General features: G+C 36.8%; 1 protein-coding gene across 2 annotated transcripts; it reads right to left on the minus strand.

The window, feature by feature from the left end:
* Window positions 1-770: 770 nt before the first annotated feature.
* On the minus strand, window positions 771-15,188 carry CUNH5orf51 (chromosome unknown C5orf51 homolog). 2 transcript variants are annotated; one of them, XM_031360181.1, is made up of 6 exons: window positions 15,063-15,188; window positions 11,548-11,654; window positions 10,613-10,759; window positions 8,469-8,600; window positions 7,160-7,274; window positions 771-5,231 (listed from the first exon to the last, which is right to left on the minus strand). In XM_031360181.1, exons 1-6 carry the CDS (start codon window positions 15,118-15,120, stop codon window positions 4,948-4,950), a joined length of 843 nt encoding a protein of 280 aa, XP_031216041.1. In that variant the 5' UTR covers window positions 15,121-15,188; the 3' UTR covers window positions 771-4,947. The 2 variants fall into 2 exon arrangements, with proteins under 2 accessions (XP_031216041.1, XP_031216040.1); XM_031360180.1 differs by lacking the exon at window positions 15,063-15,188 and adding an exon at window positions 14,909-15,056.
* Window positions 15,189-18,561: the final 3,373 nt, after the last annotated feature.

Genomic DNA, 18,561 nt, shown 5'->3' on the forward strand with positions numbered 1-18,561 from the left:
ATGTAGTACCTGAGGACCTAAATGAAAAGTAACGGAAATTCAATAAAGCTTAAAGCCGGGCAGCTGAGGGTCTGTCAGAACATACATTTAAAAATGATTATTATTCCTTATGACACTGCTTAGTAGTAAGTAGGTCAGCCATTGGCTCAGATTATCAGGACAAGGGGTTAAAGACTTATGAATTAATTACTTATATGGCCTTTCTCCTCCCTAAGTTGTGAAGTCATTTAAGTATGAAGAAATGAAAATGCCACTGCTTTTATATACAAGGAAGTTTGACGCATCTACTGAGTGAGGACGATTCAGCTTCGTTATAGAAATAATTGTTGTATTATTATATTGTTATAGAAATAAAAATAAAATATGGTTCAGTACTTAAGAACTCCTCCTGCTTTTGCAGAGGATAGGAGTCCCAACACCGCATCAGATAACTTATAACCATTTTTAATTCCAGTTCCAGGGGTCTGAAGTCTCTAGCCTCCATGGACCATAAGCATGCATGTGCGCACGCACGCGCGCGCACACACACACAATTTATACATACTTAAAAATAATAAAAAATATAATATTTAAAGACAGAAAGACTTAGCAATTGCCACGGAGTTACAGTTAGGAAATGACAGGGTTGTGATTTAACCTAGGCCTTCTAGTTCCAGAACTTGCCATCTGAATCATTATGCTACTCTGTTTGAAAGTTACTAGGAAGGTATTCAGAAATTAGGACAGAAGACTGATGTAAGAATAAAATATAAAAGAAAGTAAGAAACAAGTAGGGGAATGTCATTTTATTAATTATATGTTCCAAAACACTGTATCTGGAAAATGTCACTAAAGTTGCAAAAACAAAACTACTAAACACCGGCATAGTACATAATGAATACTTTTAATTCTGGCTATCTTAAGCTTATGTGGATATAATACTTCCATAATATTTTTCATTTTATATTAAATGAATTTAATACTAGTAAGTAATACTAGAGAACTATGGAATTCTGGATTCTGTGGCAGATGAAGTATCCTTATGGAGTTATAAAAGTGCCCAAGAAAGCAAGCAATCTACAAGTAGACCAAGTTAGTAGCGGTGGGTTTTTAAAATGTCACGAAGATAACTGGAAAACACCTTAAGACACAGTTCATACTTTAATGAACATCACAATACTGAGCACAAGCCTGTGAAGCTGGGAATGGATCTTTTATGGTGGCCTCTTAGTCATGACTTTCACTTCTCTCCTCTGCAAGCAAAGGATAAGGGGATGCCATGATATGTGCCTTAACATGAAATAATGCACAGCAGCCAGACAGCCTATAAACATAGCAAGAGACAGACTCTTAAATCAAGTCTTAAAAATCTCCTCCACATATGAAAATTCATACTGCATAAAGAATGATAAATGTTTAAAGGTTGTTGAAAATCCTGTAAAATTTTCCTTTTAACGAACAGCAGAGAATTCAAACTGAAGATAAATTTTCACTAGAAGCAGGAAAGTAAAAGCTACTAAACACCAGCATGATATAATACATAGGTTGTGTCTATATTAAGTACCTCTTAATGTAATGTTTCCATACAATGCTACCTCATATTGTGTTTAAAATATATAGGGAAGTAATACTGAAGACATTACAGAGTTTTGGTTTCTGTGGGGAGATGTAATAACCTTTTAGAAGATAGAAAAGGGAACTGGAGGGTGGACAGAAAACCACCTGAAATGAATAAAAGATCCCAAGGCCTTTAGGCAGTATGTATTAAAAATACCACTGATGAGAAAGCCATTAAATTCAAACAAAAGGAGAAGGTTTTAAGTGACTTCCTTAGGAAAATCTTTGAGTGTGCTGAAAACACAAGGCATCAGAAACAACAGGATGGAAATTGAAGACAGTGCTTAGATGAACCTTTCTAACCACTCTAAATACAATAGCACCATCTCCAATTCACAGTAGTCCCTTACACCCTGCTAAGTACATTATTAGTGTTTTCACTTGGCATACTGTACATTCCTCCACTAAAAGCCGTAACAGGAGGGTGTTTACAAAGCTATATCCTCAGTGCCTAGGACAAAATATGGCATGTTGTAGGCACACATTAGTTGTTGAAAGGATCTATTATAGGCTTATAACTGTTCTTATGTGGAGTATCTGTTATTTTGAGGTTACTTCATTATAAATAAAACAATTTACTCATCAAGATTAATACCAAAAGTATTTTCCATTTATAACACCACAGTAGAAAGTACTACAACTATTATGGTCTACAAATTGTTCTCCAATTGTTTGGGGTAGGGTAGTAAATTGTACAAAAAGCACCCAGAAATACCCTCATAATTGTACCGACCAGTGAGCTTACAAATGTCATAAAGGCAAAAACGGAAGTTCTCAGCTTCTGAAGACAAAGTCTTATTTTCTCAGTTTAGTGTCCAAGTAACACTTGACTCCTCAGGAAGACATACTCCCTTTTGCTGTATCAACCACTGGTATAGAGGGCATGGCAGTTTGGAATGCAATAGCAGCAACCCTTTTGTGCAAAGTTGGCATTTCAAATCATGCCTCATTAATTCAAAAGACATTACTACCTACCATGCAATGAATAGTGTGTGCAAAGATAAAATTTTAAGATATGGAGTTCATTCTGTAGTAAGAAAAATAATTACAACACATTGTACTGTGGTGACATGGGAAAGGAAGAGAGAAAATAAAGGAACATCTAATTTCTCCAGAAAGGGCTGAAAAAAGCCTTTAGACACAGTATGACTAAAGGTACAGCATACAAGTAAATTATTTATCTGGCCACAAAGACCAGCCCAGCAATAATGATGTCTACAACGGAACTAAGGTTGGAAAATATAAGTGTATTTGGGAAAGGTAGTGGAAGCACTTGATTCATTGATTATGATCCACGAAAGAAATCTATGCCTCTAAAACTCACATTTTTCCTAATAAAACTTGCTAAGATGCTAGGTTATATAAAAATCTTGGTTGCATAAAGACAGGCCAAGAGTTGTGGCAGGGATTGCGGAATCTCCCTTGGCTTCCACTGCTTATTCAAAACTTTGTTTATCAAAAAGGGGCCTGGGATTTTCATGTCTGAAAAATGTTGGTCTAGAACACAAATAAGAGTACATAAAAATAAGGATGGGAAGTAAGCCTTCTATTTGCCTATTTGGGAAAACATACAAAATTGGAGGGAAATGAAGCAGAGATTTCCTTAAGAGATGAAAATTTGTTATTTGCTCATATTGAACTTAAAATGGCCATGCAGTCAGTATTTGTCAAAGGGAAGACATTTAATAGTCAGCTAAAAATAAAATTCAGAGAGTAAGGAGACTCTCTCGTTCCAGTTCCTGGCACAGAAATCAGCCTGTCATTATACATGGCATAAGTCATGATGGCTGTGAGAAGTACTGCTTAACATGAGTATTTAGAATAAAAAGAAAAAGAAGGGAACGAAATTTTCATGGACAGACAGAAAATGAGAAACTACAGGAGAAACAAAAGAAATAACAAAGATCAGTCTTCAACAGAAAGTAGGCAACCTCTTCTCCTTTAAAACAGAAAAATGCATAAATATGAGTTAATTCCCTCATAATCTAAACTTCCTGTGGAAGACAAGGGTAGAAGTGACTAATGAACTTTTGACTCTACCACAGTGGGAAAAAGAGGCACCTTAGTAGCTTGCAGTTAGGGTTGTAAGTGAAGTCACATGTGTAGCAATATGCTTTGAAGGACTGCATGCCTTCCATAAGTCTTAGTCTTCTAAGCATGACTGGCCGACAAGATTAATACAGTGTTTAGAGCCTGCCAACGATGATGCTAACAGATAAAATGGGAGAGGAAACGAGGGAGGTTTCATGCGATGTTCCATGAAGTTGGGGGGCAAAAAAAAACATGAAAGAGGTTCGCTGTTCAGGGGTTAGAGCAGTGGAGAAAAGCCCGTGAAATGATTGACAGCTGTAGAAATAAAACAGGAAAAAAAAATCAACAAAAACAAGGAAATTTTAAAAGCTGAAAAGAGAATTGTCATCAGTTACTAAAATGTAAGACTTTAGAAAGAGAAACTGAGTGTGGCTCATGCTTAGATTCAATTACAGAAATGACTGGAATGTGAAGATGTCACTGGGACAGAAGTCTAGTGCACTGGAAGGTATCAAACAGACCATAGCAAGATGACAACAGGATTTGAGGTAGGCAGAAAAACAGTGAGCAAAACAGCAAACTAGGCTCTTTGGCCTTCAGCATTTCAGTCCTATTGAAAGGCAAAAGATATAAAGTTCATTAGGGCAAAGATGTGCCCTAAAAGCACTAAACTAATGGTAGGGTCATCTACACTGACTTTTACTCCATTACTGGAGAGTCCATGCAGTTTTGTTTTAAACAAAATAAAATAATTTATAAAATGAGTAAGTAAATAATCTAAGTATCATAAGTAATGCATGGCAAAATAAATAAGTTTCATTTTTTAAAAAATCCTTTGTTGTTTAGATTACTGGAAATGAAATCTAAATATTAGTCATAATATTCTAATTGCTTACATTTATATCTATACTATATATTTGAAACAAGGAGAAAAACTGAATTTCACCTTTGAAGTATACATACTTCAAAATAAGGAGATTTTGTGTAACATATATTTTAGTACAATAAAAAATATAACCTAAAATATTAGAAAACACCTGTCCATCTACATTGCGTTCCTCCTTACCAGTGGCAGGTTTATATGTAGTTCAAGTTCAGTTAGAATGGCATATATGCCATTTTAGAAATTAGACAATACTTTTTTCACAGACCTAAGAGCACACAGGGGAAGGTGAGATAGCATTAGAGAAGCGTAGCCACATTGGGCATCTTTATGTAGTGTAACAGTCTCAAGATCAGTGTAGTACATCTCCTTTGTTGAAGCCTTCTTTTCCACTTCAGCAATCTTTGCATCCTTCCAGCTGAGACCTAGATGAGCACCTAGCTACAGCGCTGCTGAAAGAAGCTTAGGATTTGCTTTGCATTTGTGGTGTTCCACTCTTGCTCTTTCAGAGGTCCTTCACACACCGACACATACTTCTTCAAAATTTTTTCTCCTACTTCTCGGAAATCCAAGGGTTCTTTGTGTGTGGTGCAGGTTGCTCCGAAAACATTAGTATCAACTTCATAATTTTCTGACTGTTGATCTGTGCAATGCTTTAATCCCCAGTAGCACATTTCTCCACTGTACATCATAGCCAGAACATGAATATCACTAAATATTCCTGGGAAGGACATTTAGAATTAAGGTTATAGAAAAAAACTTCAGTTATTGGAACACTAATACAACCTTTGACAATAAAGCTTTGTCATAACACTTACTAGCTTGGAGAAGGCCGCTTTTACTAGCACAGCCCTAACTTAGCCAGCACTTCTCTTTCTCCTAAAAAAGTTCAACCCCAGACAAAGGAGATTACTGTCAAACAATTAAAAACCATTTAAGTGTGCTTACTTAACATTTTAGAAGCCTCTTTTATGGTCTTTTTTGAGAATTAATTTCACTAATGGAGTCCAAGATTATACCCTAAATTCTGTACCCAACTTCAGAACATCTGATTTCATACCCTGAATCATACTCATGAACAGAAAGTCCATTTTGAAAGATGCTCTATGACAAGTTCTATATGAGTCTACTGATAGTCTCATGTATCTTCATATATTTGATAGGCTATATATGATGATATCCAAAATGCTTTGTATCACTAGGAAGAAAAACACCCAGGACAATTTCCATCAGAAGGTGAATATTCCTTTAACATTATTCCCAGCAAATATGTAATTAAATATTTATTATCAAAGCATGTTAATTTGTTAGCAACATAAAAACTTGGGTAGGCCAGGAGTAGTAAGAACATTTGTAATACCAATAACCTTGGAGGTGGGCAGGATTATGGTTGCAGACCAGCTTCCTGTACTATATAGGAGTTCCAGGCTAATCTAGGCTATGCAATAAAACCTTACTTCAAAAAACCAGAAGATTAAAAAGTAAGTAATTTAAACAAAAACAGGTATTAAGACTTGCTCTTTGCCAGGCCCACGCTCAGTGTCTCTCTCTCTTTCTTTCTCTGTGTCCGTTTCTATCTGTCTCTCTCTCTGTCTCTGCCTTGTGGATCAGGAAGTAGCTCTTAGCTACTTCACCAGCACGATGCCTGCCTCCCTGCTTCCACCATGATGATAATGGACTAAACCTCTGCAACTGTAAGCAAGCCCCCAATTAAATGCTTTCTCTCATAAGAGCTGCCTTGCTTATATGAGACTCACCTAAAACAATTCAATACAACTACGATGGCAGCAGAATTCAGTTCTGCTGTTTTAAATGTACCAAAGTCCCAAAATTTGTTCTTATATGCTGTCATCTTCAAATTCTTCCTAAAAACAGTGGAAAGTGAAGTAAGAGGTTCAGCAGAATAGCTGACTCACTAAAGTACTGTATCAACAAAACGTAATTACTAGAGAGCTGAATCTGGGGTTTGCATTCAAAAAATAAAAGAGCACTTTACATTATGTTTTCTATGTATAAAAGAGTTCTACGTAGCAAGGATATAAAAAGCCCAAAATGCCTATCTTCTTTAAAACTTATTTCCAGTATGATATTAATAGCAAAATTTGATACTGGTCAAAATAAAAATAAGCAAAAGTAATATGCTACATTAACTCTCTCAAATTGTCTCCAGCTCTGGCATCCTCTTTGTATCAACATACATGTTTATCAATTCACCCACAATCTCATAAATAATAATTTATATGTGTTTATACATAAGTTATATGTGTACATATATTTTATATATAAAACATATGTACACACACGTATATATGTATGTATGTATGCATGTATGTATATGTGTCTATACATCACAGCTTATTATGTATCTCTGGCTGTCCTGGAATTTACTATGTATATCAAAGTGACCTTGAACTCACAGATCCACATCCCTCTGCCTCTTGAGTACTGGGATTAAAGAGCTGTGCCACCATAGCTAACCAAAACTAAGTATTTCTAAAGTGTTTTTCTACATTATATGAAAAGATTTTAGTACTTGAATTCATTTAAAATCTAGCATGAAATTTAAATGAGAGTAAAGTTAGAAAGCTTTCTAAAATCTTTAAAAATTTTTTCAATAACTTAGGAAATTATAACAAGAAACCACATTACCTGTACTCAGTAATTTAGCTGTGTCTAGGTCTTGGAAAGAAACGCCTTCATTTAACTGGACAGGGCATCGATAATTTAGCATCTGTAGCAAGTAATTGATCCCATCAACAAGGTACTAAATAAAGAAGCCAAATAAATTAAAACATTACACAAAGAATTACAAAAACAAGAACCTTTTTCTCATTCTTTACTCAAAATTAAATGGACTGACATATAGGTACATATAATTACTATTACATTTCAATGGCATTTGGACTGAGCATTCTAACACTGTCCTAATATAATTAAACCCCTAAATACAAGAGTATGAAACAAGGAAAAAAGTCAACTACAAATACACGTTGCAGTAATACACTTGTTAAAAAAAATGTTATCAGAGGATAAATTCTATAAAGATGGATTAAAAAGAACTTTATAAATGTATATGGAGTTTTGTTTGTTTTGTAATACTTAGAACTGAACCTAGGATACTATGAATGCTACACAGTACTCTAATATGGGACAAAATTTTCAGCCCTTTTTATAATTCAGATATATTTTAACTAAACTTTTTTATCTGAGTATATAGCCTTCAGTTTCTAAGCTGATGAAAAGTATGGGTATATTTTGAATGAGCTAGAATTTTTATTGACACAATACTAAGATCCATGTCCTTGTAATAATAATTGTTAGAACAGAGATAAATCACTGGTCCTTGTGTTTTAAGAGTAGGGTCATACATGCTTCTCAGGAGTCCTTTGCCTACAAAGAGATACTCACAACAAGACTACTTCAAACAAAGAAAATATTTAGAAATGAATAGCTTCATTTTACATTCAAACGAACGTAAAAATCAAGAACTTAAGAAATTCATGTAGTATTCTCCAAATGATGATAATCTTTCCTATCATCTTACTCTTCACAGCAATTCCAAGACCCTGTGAACCTAAAAGGTAGGTCTACCAGTCCAGAACCTCTCATCTCACCACTGTTATAAAAGGTAGGTCTACCGGTCCAGAACCTCTCATCTCACCACTGTTATAAAAGGTAGGTCTACCGGTCCAGAACCTCTCATCTCACTACTGTTATAAAATGCTTTAAATCCCATAGATGTCACCGGGCAGTGGTGGCGCGCATCTTTAATCCTAGCACTTGGGAGGCAGAGGTAGGTGGATTTCTGAGTTCAAGGCTAGCCTCGTCTATAGAGTGAGTTCCAGGACAGCCAGGGCTATACAGAGAAACCTTGTCTCGAAAAACAAAATAAATAAATAAATAAATAAATAAACCCATAGATATCAACAATCAAAATCATAAATGACTTTTTTTTTACCTTTTGAAGCAAATTAGATTTTCTCAGGAGCCACTCCCGTCTCTTAGTCAAAGAATGACAATACATATAAAGCAGGGCCCCTCGTCTCCAAGAGAGGCACTCCAGTAGCTCATCCCCAAGCAAATCACACAGCTAAAAGGAAACATAAAAGGAATAGCCACAAAGAAAATCCATTTATCTACAAAAATCAAACTTCTAAAGAAAACTCATTTCACAGAACTTGCCCAAGTTAGGTTACAGAGGAAAACTTACATTTGAATTAAGTAGAAATATTATAGTCTGTTTGTACATATACATCAAAATAACTCTGTAATTTACAAATAGTTTTATAAAATACCTTGAAGTTACAGTAGCAAATTCCACCACTATTATTTGGAAAATGCAAAATTCATTATCTATTAAAAGATACCATTTTAGAAACACATTGATATGAGGCTGTATCTTTTTTCTAGAAAGAAATAGGAATTAAAGATTAGAGTAAGAATTAAATTGCTAGAATAATGAAAAGTTATATGCAATAAATAATTTTAATAAATCAAAATGTTTGTAGAGGTATGGCCTTTATATCTTGGTAATTTACTCCTCTTGCTAACCTGTCCTAATAAATACATAGAGCCAAGAAGATATTTAGGTTCACACTGAACAGGAACTTAAATACAAGAAATAATTTACTTCAAGTAGTATTTAGCAGAGCCAGCAAGATGGCTCAGCAGATAGTGGTGCTTGCTGCCAAACCTCAAGGTCTGAATTCAATTCAGTAGCTAGGGATTTCACAGCTGTGCAATAGAGTAGTATAGTGGTATATCTGTCCAATCTAGGCATGTAGCTCATAAATATCGTAATTGAGTTGTGTGTTCTTTGCACGGGCATAATGGGGTTGGAAATTTACTGACATAAATCTGGCTGGTATAAATGTAAGTCTCTAGTGTTTTCCTTTCATGGAGATAGAGAGAGCTGAGTGAGACCAGAGTGGTTGCTGGTGTTCTGTAGACCAGCCACGGGAACCACAGCCAGAAGGTCACTTGGAGCTAGCTGTAGAGGATGAGCAAGACTGCCGATGCTGACACCTAGCCAGAACAAGTGTGGGTTCTTTCAAAATTACACACTACATAGAACTTGTATGGTAGAAGAAGAGAACTGACCCCAGCAAGCTGTTCTCTGACCTCCATATGTGTACTGTGTATGTTCATGTACATATATGCTCCCACAAATAAATGAAAAAAAAAATTAAATGAGTATCCAGGACTAGATATGTAAATCCACCTAGGGAAGGCAGTTAAAAATTGTGTGACCAGGACATCACAGACATAACACAGACTATCAAAGAGTGAAGGAGACACACTTGGGCAGTGCCTGTCTGTCTCTAAAATGAGAAAGAGGAGGGTTTCTGAAAAGACCTAGAGAATACTTCTTAAGATGATGGAGAAAAAAGCACGCAGAAGATAGATGATCAGTGTTAGTAAGAAAGGTTGAAAATGTTCATCAGGATCAGGATTTTAATCAGACAGTAAACAGGACTGGGTGTGGTAGGACATGATAGTAATCCCAGTATTTAGGAGATGGAGTCAGGTTGTTCTGTGAGTCTGAGGCCAGGCAGGTATACAGAGTTCAGCAGGCATTTACATAGTGAGACCTTGTCTCAAAAACTTAAAGGAAAAAAAAAATAAAGGCAATAAAAATAAATGTATCAATTAGATTTTATGACTGTTAAGAAACAAGACTTGCAAAAGTAAAAGGGACACAGGTATATATCTGTGTTAGAAAAGGATTCTGTGGTATACTGCAATTCAAATTCCACTTTATAAATATTCTAAAAGTAATTAATAAAATACATTTTTTTGGTCATGTCTTGGAGTGTTAGGTTCTCTTCCACCACCTCCTCTATCTTGAGACAGGATCTTTCTAAGTACTCTTGGCCAGCCTGGATCTCACTATGTAGACCAGGGTGGCCTTGAACTCACAAAGATCCTCTGCCTCCCAAGTGATAGGATTAAAGTACATGACACTACTACTGGCAAACCTCTTCTTTTAATCTTAACATAAAACAATGATACGTTCACCATAACAACAATATAGTCTAAAGAGCAGGACAGCAGCAGACAGTATGACAAGGTCCTATCATCACAGGAGAGTGCAGAACTTACTTTGGGATGCATATTGTTTTCTTTAGCTAAAATTTCTGGTTCTGAAAGAAAAGTGAGCAGCTCTTTTACTTTCTGTGGAGAACAGTCCTCGGGAAAATCCTCATCTACTAGCTTATTCTCTTCAAAATATGTCATGTCCAATATGGCCTTGAGACAAAGAAGAAAATGCATCTGTAAGACATGGAGCTTCGCAGAATAAGGAAGAGTTTAACCTTGCATATTAAAGGTTTTATTAGACACTCAACCATGTCGGTACAGTATTTAAATGTAAAAGTAAGCAAAATATTCAGCCATAAACAGGATTAGGGATGGCACCATTTCAAGAAGTAAATGAAGATTAATGTTTCAACTAATGTCATAATTATGAAAATGTAATCAGTTATTAAATTATTTGCTGTTAATATCTGTATAACCCCAGAAACTTTATAAATGCCTGAAGTATTACAGTATACTTCTCCTTTTCAATACTGAATCTTTGGGGGATTTGTCTTCCCAAATATACAGCCACAATATACTAAATATGCATCCTGCTGCCACATAAATGAAGCATGCCATCGATACATACACTCCCAACATTGACTCCCCAGTGGCCTACAAGACCCTAAAAGCCCTCTAATACTTTTAACCTTACTTTTGCCTTACTTAATCTACTGGATTAATATAAGGAAACTGGGCTGCAGTGGTCACCAAACTAACCAAGGCCAGCGATATCCTTTCAAAGTTTCTTCAAGAGTAAAATGAGTATGTAAAACACATGAAACACTCCAAGCACAATAAGTGATACAAAATCAAGATGGAGAACAACTGAAGAAAACATCTAATTCCAACCTCTGACCTTCACATGAATAAATACAAGTACATAAGTACTCATGTCCACATGAATATATGTACACATATGCGCACCTCCAATAGAGCCAGACTCCACATTTTAGTACCTGTGTATATAGTTCCAAAAGATTTGATGGATTTGAACATTCCTTCTCTTCTCCACATAAAAGTTTCAATTTTTCTAGCGCTGCAGAGGCCCGAATTAAAAAGTGATCTGCAAGTAATAAAAACATGATTATTTTACATAAATTCAAACATTTAAACAAGGAAAGCTATGTAACATAAATGATAAAACAAAGCTATATTATGACAAGATAATGATATCTTACCTCAAACACTATTACATAAATAAAACCCAATCACAATAAAGTAAATTTATTCTCAAAAGCAAAGGAGTGAAAGCTTTTTAGATTTATTGTTGCTATTTCTTAAATCCAGTCTACATTCTTTTTTATGAGACTTTATTAAGGAATTAAGTATATAGCCCACTTCTTTCTTGGGTGTGTAGGTGTAGAATCTATACATGTGTGTGCTTGTATAGTAAAGACTGACATCAAAGTGTCTTCCTCAATCATACACATACTTGAACACAGAGCTTGCAATTCTGGTAGCCTAGCTAGTCAACTTGCTCTGGGATCATTGGGATTACATGGAAACCACTAGGCCACTTGGCACTTCCCACAGTTCATCATGCTTGCACTGAGAGTGCTTAACCTACTGAGCCATCTATGGAGCTCTCAGTCTATTCTTACAATATTTCTTTTACAATGTTGATACACTCTAAATACTTAAAATTTTACAACTTTTACTGGAATAATACAAAATCTACAAGCTTGCATAAAGAGCTTCTATTGAATGCATGCAATTTCATAAATGTACTTGCTAAATTAAAAGAAAAATTGATCAGATCATATATTCATAAAATATCAGACTGTAAACAATTCTAAGTTTACCATACTTGTATTTCTAGCTGGTATAACTACAATGACAATGTAAAGGGTTATATCTTATTCCTCTAAAACTTCAAAATGGGGGGCTGGAGAGATGGCTCAGCAGTTGAGGGAACTACTTGTTCTTCTAGATGCCCCAGGTCCAAATCCTAGAACCCACATGACAGTTCACAACTGATACTAAAGGTATCAGTAACTCCAAGATCTGATACCTTCACACAGAAATGCATGCAGGTAAAACACCAATACACATAAAATTGAAATAAATTATTTAAATAAAAAAACCTTTGAAATTGAACAAATTACCTCACTCCTTCAAAACCTACAGAAAAAAAAAACAAACAACAAAAAAACTCTCAATACCTCCTGCATGTTTTTTTTTTTAACCACAATTTACCCAAACTTTACCATCTTAACTCAACCATCTGTTTATTACAATATTTTTTTTCTTTTTTTCTTTTTCCGAGACAGGATTTCTCTGTATAGCCCTGGCTGTCCTGGAACTCGCTCTGCAGACTAGGCGGCCTCGAACTCAGAAATTCGCAATATTTTCTTTATTTCTGATTTTGAGGGCCTCAAAGATACTTACTGTCCACCCTTCTGCCTCACTTCATGCAGTACATATGCATACCTCATCTTTTCTGAAATACAGAACCTTTCCTAGTCAACCAGCAGTGGATAGACAATGTAATAATTGGTGTGGCTTCTGCAGTTATGTAAAGAGATAAGCGGTTCACTATTGGAATAAAAATACCATCAGATACGTCAGCAGGCAGTCACTTAATGACCTTTAGTGTTCCCCAATAGCTGTAGCTTTAGAGGATTTTTATTGCTATAAGATCACTCTTAGTTATCAGTCTTCACATCTCTCCTTGGCCCACAAGTACCAACCCTACTACCCAGAAAACAAGATTCTACGAGATCTAAAATAGTCCAAAACATGCCACCTCCCCCACATGCTGTCCAAGCTGTTTATATTTTTCCCTTCACTTCTGAGATTGTAAATGCAAAAGACTTGCACTGAACTGCTGAAGTACCTGCTAAAGAGGAGTGGCACAGTTATTATAGGTCAGGTGTGGTGGTGGCATATCTACCATTCTGGAAAAGTCCATAAAAATACATTCCTTTTACTAGAAATATTTTAAGTAAACTGGCAAAGAAAAGATAAGTGTCTCATATAATCTTCAGAGAAAGTCCTTCTTATAATTTTATGTAGGACAATTTCATACTGTTAATAATGAGAAGTGAACAGTAACAGAAAAATGGCCATAAGCTCAAAGAACATTCTTAAGTGGAATGATGTTTAGTGTTCTATTATCTAGTTTGAATAAATCTGAAACCAACAATACTGACAACTCAATAAAGACATATGACTGTTAAGCTAAAGGACAAATTTCCAATGTAATTACATGTTTAATTCAAATACATACAATCTTGTATTAAGTAAGCCCTGTTAGTAATTCTCTAGTAATATTAACTTCAATGTTGACTAGTAGCTTGTAAAGCAGACGGCTAAAGATATGATTTTAGTAAATTTTCAGATGTATAAAGCCTCCAAACAAGGCCATGTAATACTGAACTTCTTTCTAGGCCTCCGTTTACATCGGATCACAGAATTCTTTCATAAGAAAATATGAATTACTGTTAGGTTCGGTAATAAGTGAATAAAACTACCCGAGCTCTCTGGGATGTCAAGGATATACCCCAGGTAAATAATAGTGACTAAATCCTATGTTTCACTTGCCACAAACCGAAAGATAAAGCCTCAGTGTGGTGTGTGGGTCATGTGCTTCATTTAAATATAGAACTGATTCTGTAAATATACCAACTATTCAATCACCTGGGAGAAATGTTTCATTATGGTCTTTCTATGAGTCTAATCACAAGAATTTTAAAGCTCATGCATGTACTGTTGAACCAACTGGCAACTAAGAATTTATAAAAAGCAAGCCGAGTCTAATGTCAGAAGAATGAAGTATTTCCTGTCCAGTCTAAGGAAATAGCGAAGAACTAAAATGTTGGGGGGGGGGCGCATTACAATTACACCTTAACTGTGTACAATACTACTTATTTACAGTTGAATTTTGAATTGAACACAAAGTGGAAATTTACAAAGCATTAATGAAAAAGTGAACTGTCATGCATGTCTCTCTGTATTTACTGAATGCAAAAAAAAAATTACTGTTCATTTTTGAACAGTATAAACATCCTGGAAAACGTCCACGTGTACTTTTATTTAAAGTCTACCCTTCTCGCAGATTCGACACCACACATCTGGTCGGATGTAAACAAAAAGGATTTCAAGGGATGTAGAAAACGCTGCATTGGTAACAACATGACCTCTGAGGAGAGGGCAAATGACCGCCCAATAGGGATCGGCTCAGAAGTGCCAGCCCTCAGTGGGGCCAGGACCAGGAACCCCGCCTCGGACCGAAGGCCGCGCCTTCTGGCCGCCGAGCGCAGCGGCCCCGCGGGTCTCACCACCGTCCGCCCACATCCCTCAGCGGCGCTCCCTCACCGTCTTCCCCCGCGGCTTCGCTAAGGTGCTGTATGTGAGCCTGAGCCAGGTCCCCGAGCTCTTCCACCCGCCTCACCACACTGGACACCGCGGCCTCCATGGCCAACTCGGGCGCGCCCGCCCTGTCCACGTGACCGCGCGGGTCTGAGATCACCTGATGGCCTGGCCGGCGGAGTGGGGGCGGAGCCCTCCCTGCCGGTGGGCGGAGACATAGGCTCCGGGCTACGACCGCCCGGGCCCGCAAAGGTCGTTCCGGATATTTAGTTCCTCCCAGTGGCCCTCTCCCTCCCACAATCCTGTGCTTCGAGGAGCCGGCATATGATGTAAGGGCACACCTCTCTCCCGCCTCCTTCTTTCAACCAATCGGAAGCCGACCATGCCCTAGGCTGAGCCAATAGGACGTCTGCTCTCTCCGCGGGTGCCGGAGGTTGCAGCCGCCTCAGCTGGCTGGAAGAGGGCCGATTGGAAGGCCTGGAAAGAGGATTGCAGCGGTTGACGCTGTAGTGAAGGAGGTTGAATAAAATAAAACTTGACTGTAATGGGGGAGGTCAGAAACGGAAGTCTGCGAACCGGTGAGATTCATCCAAGCTTTAGACAGAATGTGAGGGCTGACAGCCTGGCAGTCCTCAGCGTGCTAGCTGGACTTAGGCTTTTCCGAATTTTAACCCCGGAGCTTGTTTTTACTTCGGATTTATCTTGGCTAGCTCACATTTAAAGTACGTTAACTGTCTTTCGCCCTAAAGTGGTAGTGACCTCACTACTTTAGTTCACCTTGAGACCCTCCAGACAAGTGTTGTGTTCTCCCGGGGTTTAATCGGCACTCGAGAGGTCAAATGACTTTGCATTCCATGAATGATAATTCTTGCCTATGGCCACAGAAATCTAAAACTGTTTTGTTTTCTTATTTCCGGTCTGACACACTGTACTCTACTCTTCCCCTTATTTTTATGTTTTTTTTTTTTTGTAGCCTAGTAAGTAGAAAACATTAAAAATATGAAAATAGTAATGTGATCGTTTAAGAGTGATTAACCACAGTGACTTTTTGGCAAGTGGCCATGGTGACCTTTTTTTTTTCTCTAAATGTGATTTTACTCTAAATGCACAGAACAAAAATCATGTGTTCTGTGTCCTTGGTGCTTGTATGCTTGTACTTACTCAGAAAATGTTTTTTAATTGAAAACAATAATCAATAACAAATCCTCACTGTTACTTTCTAGTGAAGAATCTGAAGGCCCAGGAAAATTGCATTCTATAATCAAGGTGAACTGGAGAATGCAAACTCTGAGGCTAGAGTGTTGACTTATTCTGTAATCTCAGCACTCGAGAGGCTAAGACTGGAGAGATGCTGCCAGTTCTAGAGTAGCCAGTACATGAGACCCTGTTTACAAACCCTGTTTACAAACAAGCAAGCAACCCACAGAAATTAAGGACCCATATTCTAACATGCCAAACTGCACTAAATAACACGTACAGGCACAAGCTGGAAAGATCATTGCTGGCAACCAAGTGGCCATTCCCAACTGTCTAGGCCTCCAGCCCCAGGGCATCTGATGCCTCTTTAGGCCTCCATGGGCATTGTATACATATATATGCAGGCAAAATACACATAAAATAAAGAAAAATTACAATCATCATAATGCATCAAACTACAGTATTCTAGATGGAAGATCTTAACACTGGGAATTATTGTTCAACTGATATTTTGATGTGTTCATTTTCAGAGAGAGAGTTGGAAGGGATCTGAGCCTAATAGTCTAATCCCTTTTTTTTTTTCATGTAAAGAGAATGAGAAGAATGAGACTGTTGACCTCCAAACTATAGAATACATGATTCTGTGGTTTATTCAAGATCTTAACAAAGTAAGTTTTCCCATAGAACACTGGTTTTATCACAGAGAGACGCAGGCCAGACCTTAGTAATCCACAAGAAAGTATTTAAACAGAGAACCCTTGTACTAGAAAAAAATGCATTTCCCCTCCAACTTATAGTTAGTTCTTTTTACTTTAGGAAACACACATGAATAGAACAAATAAAAGATAAAAGCCAGATTTATTTCTAAATCTCAGATGAATTATAATATGCCAAAAATATAAAAGAAGCAAACTGATCACATTTGAACTATCTCCATTTTCCCTAACATACAAAATTTACCTAAATATCCAGCAGAGGAGAAATAAATTTATGTAGATTTTTATGAAAGATTTAAAGCTTTTAAATTTAAATATTTTTAAACAGAAATCTTGATGTTTCTGAACTACCAGTTCTGTTACTAATACCAGTGGCTTGTAACATTGTTTTGGAAACTTCTCTAACTACTTTGGTTTGGGGTACAGACAGACTGATTTTCTCATAAAAGTGTACCAAATAGCAATGTGTATGTGTGAATGTAATTACTTGCCACAGATGGCTTCTACATACTAGGACCATTATATATTTATTTGGTCATGCATTCTGATTGTTGGCACTGCAACTACAACAGTAAAAACTTCTGCCATAACCTGTCCTCTTACAGTTTGTCTATAAAACAGTATCGAGATAATAACAATACACAGTGAATTTGAAATTTTAGAATTATGATAGGCACTAGGAAGGAAAAATAAAGGAGTGTGATTCGGTGTGAGATACTGAAGAAAACGCTCCTCAGGAAATGATATTGGTACCTAAATGATGATAAAATTGGCCAATGAAGAGCAATAGTTGCTCGGCCAGAAGCTGATCAAGACAGAGGAAACACATGATGTCCAACATAGTGCTAAAGACCTTAAGGTCCAGACTTGGGCAAGTGGTGAGCTAGAATCGTGGTAATTCCAACATAGAAAATGCAACTTAAGGAATTATGAAGCATTAGAATGACAGTGTATCTTTAAGAAGAAGAAAGCTCTGAAAAGTAAGAGTCACAGGTAGAAGAAATAGCTGTACTCATGGGACACAGATTCAGATCTTTCTGGAGAGCTCATGTCCATAGTTTACTGGGTGACAGTAAGTCACTGGTTCACTTCAGAAAAATGTCCTGGAGCTCTGTTTTCTGAAACTTTAAAGAAAAATAGAAAAATCCTCTAAGGCAGTGGTTCTCAACCTTTCCAATATTGTGATCTTTTAATGTACTTTCTCATGTTATGGTGACCCTTTACCATAAAATTTTATTGCTACTTTGTAACTGTGATTTTGCTGCTGTTATTAATATGATTATCTGATATGTGACTCCTGCGAAAGGGTCATTTGGTCTCCAAAAGTTTGTGACTCACAGCTTGAGAACCACAGCTCCAGGGTTTTAGAGAAATCTGTTCACGGAGAAGTATCTCACAGTATGCTCACTAGTTTAAAATTTTCCAAGTGATTTTTAGAACAAGCTGGCAGTTTTGTTTTGTTTGTTTGTTTGTTTTATATCAGTTTATAGCCCAGAGAACTTGGGTTATCCATGGTAGGAGCCTGGTACCAGCAAGCCACCCATTTTTCAGAAGACTGCCAAGAAAGTACACTCACACCAGGAAAGACTTTTGCTTCCTGTAATGCCTTTCTAGTTCCCTCTACAATCAAAGTTTAATATCATATCTGCTGACAAAAGTAAAAAATTTAAAGGGCACAGATATGCTTTCACAAGTAGGCCAAGAGGTTAAGTTGGAGCTGAGAGGCAAGAAATCTGTGACTGACAT

The sequence above is a fragment of the Mastomys coucha genome, unplaced genomic scaffold (assembly GCF_008632895.1).
Source record: "Mastomys coucha isolate ucsf_1 unplaced genomic scaffold, UCSF_Mcou_1 pScaffold8, whole genome shotgun sequence".
In the NCBI taxonomy this organism is placed as follows: Eukaryota; Metazoa; Chordata; class Mammalia; order Rodentia; family Muridae; genus Mastomys; species Mastomys coucha.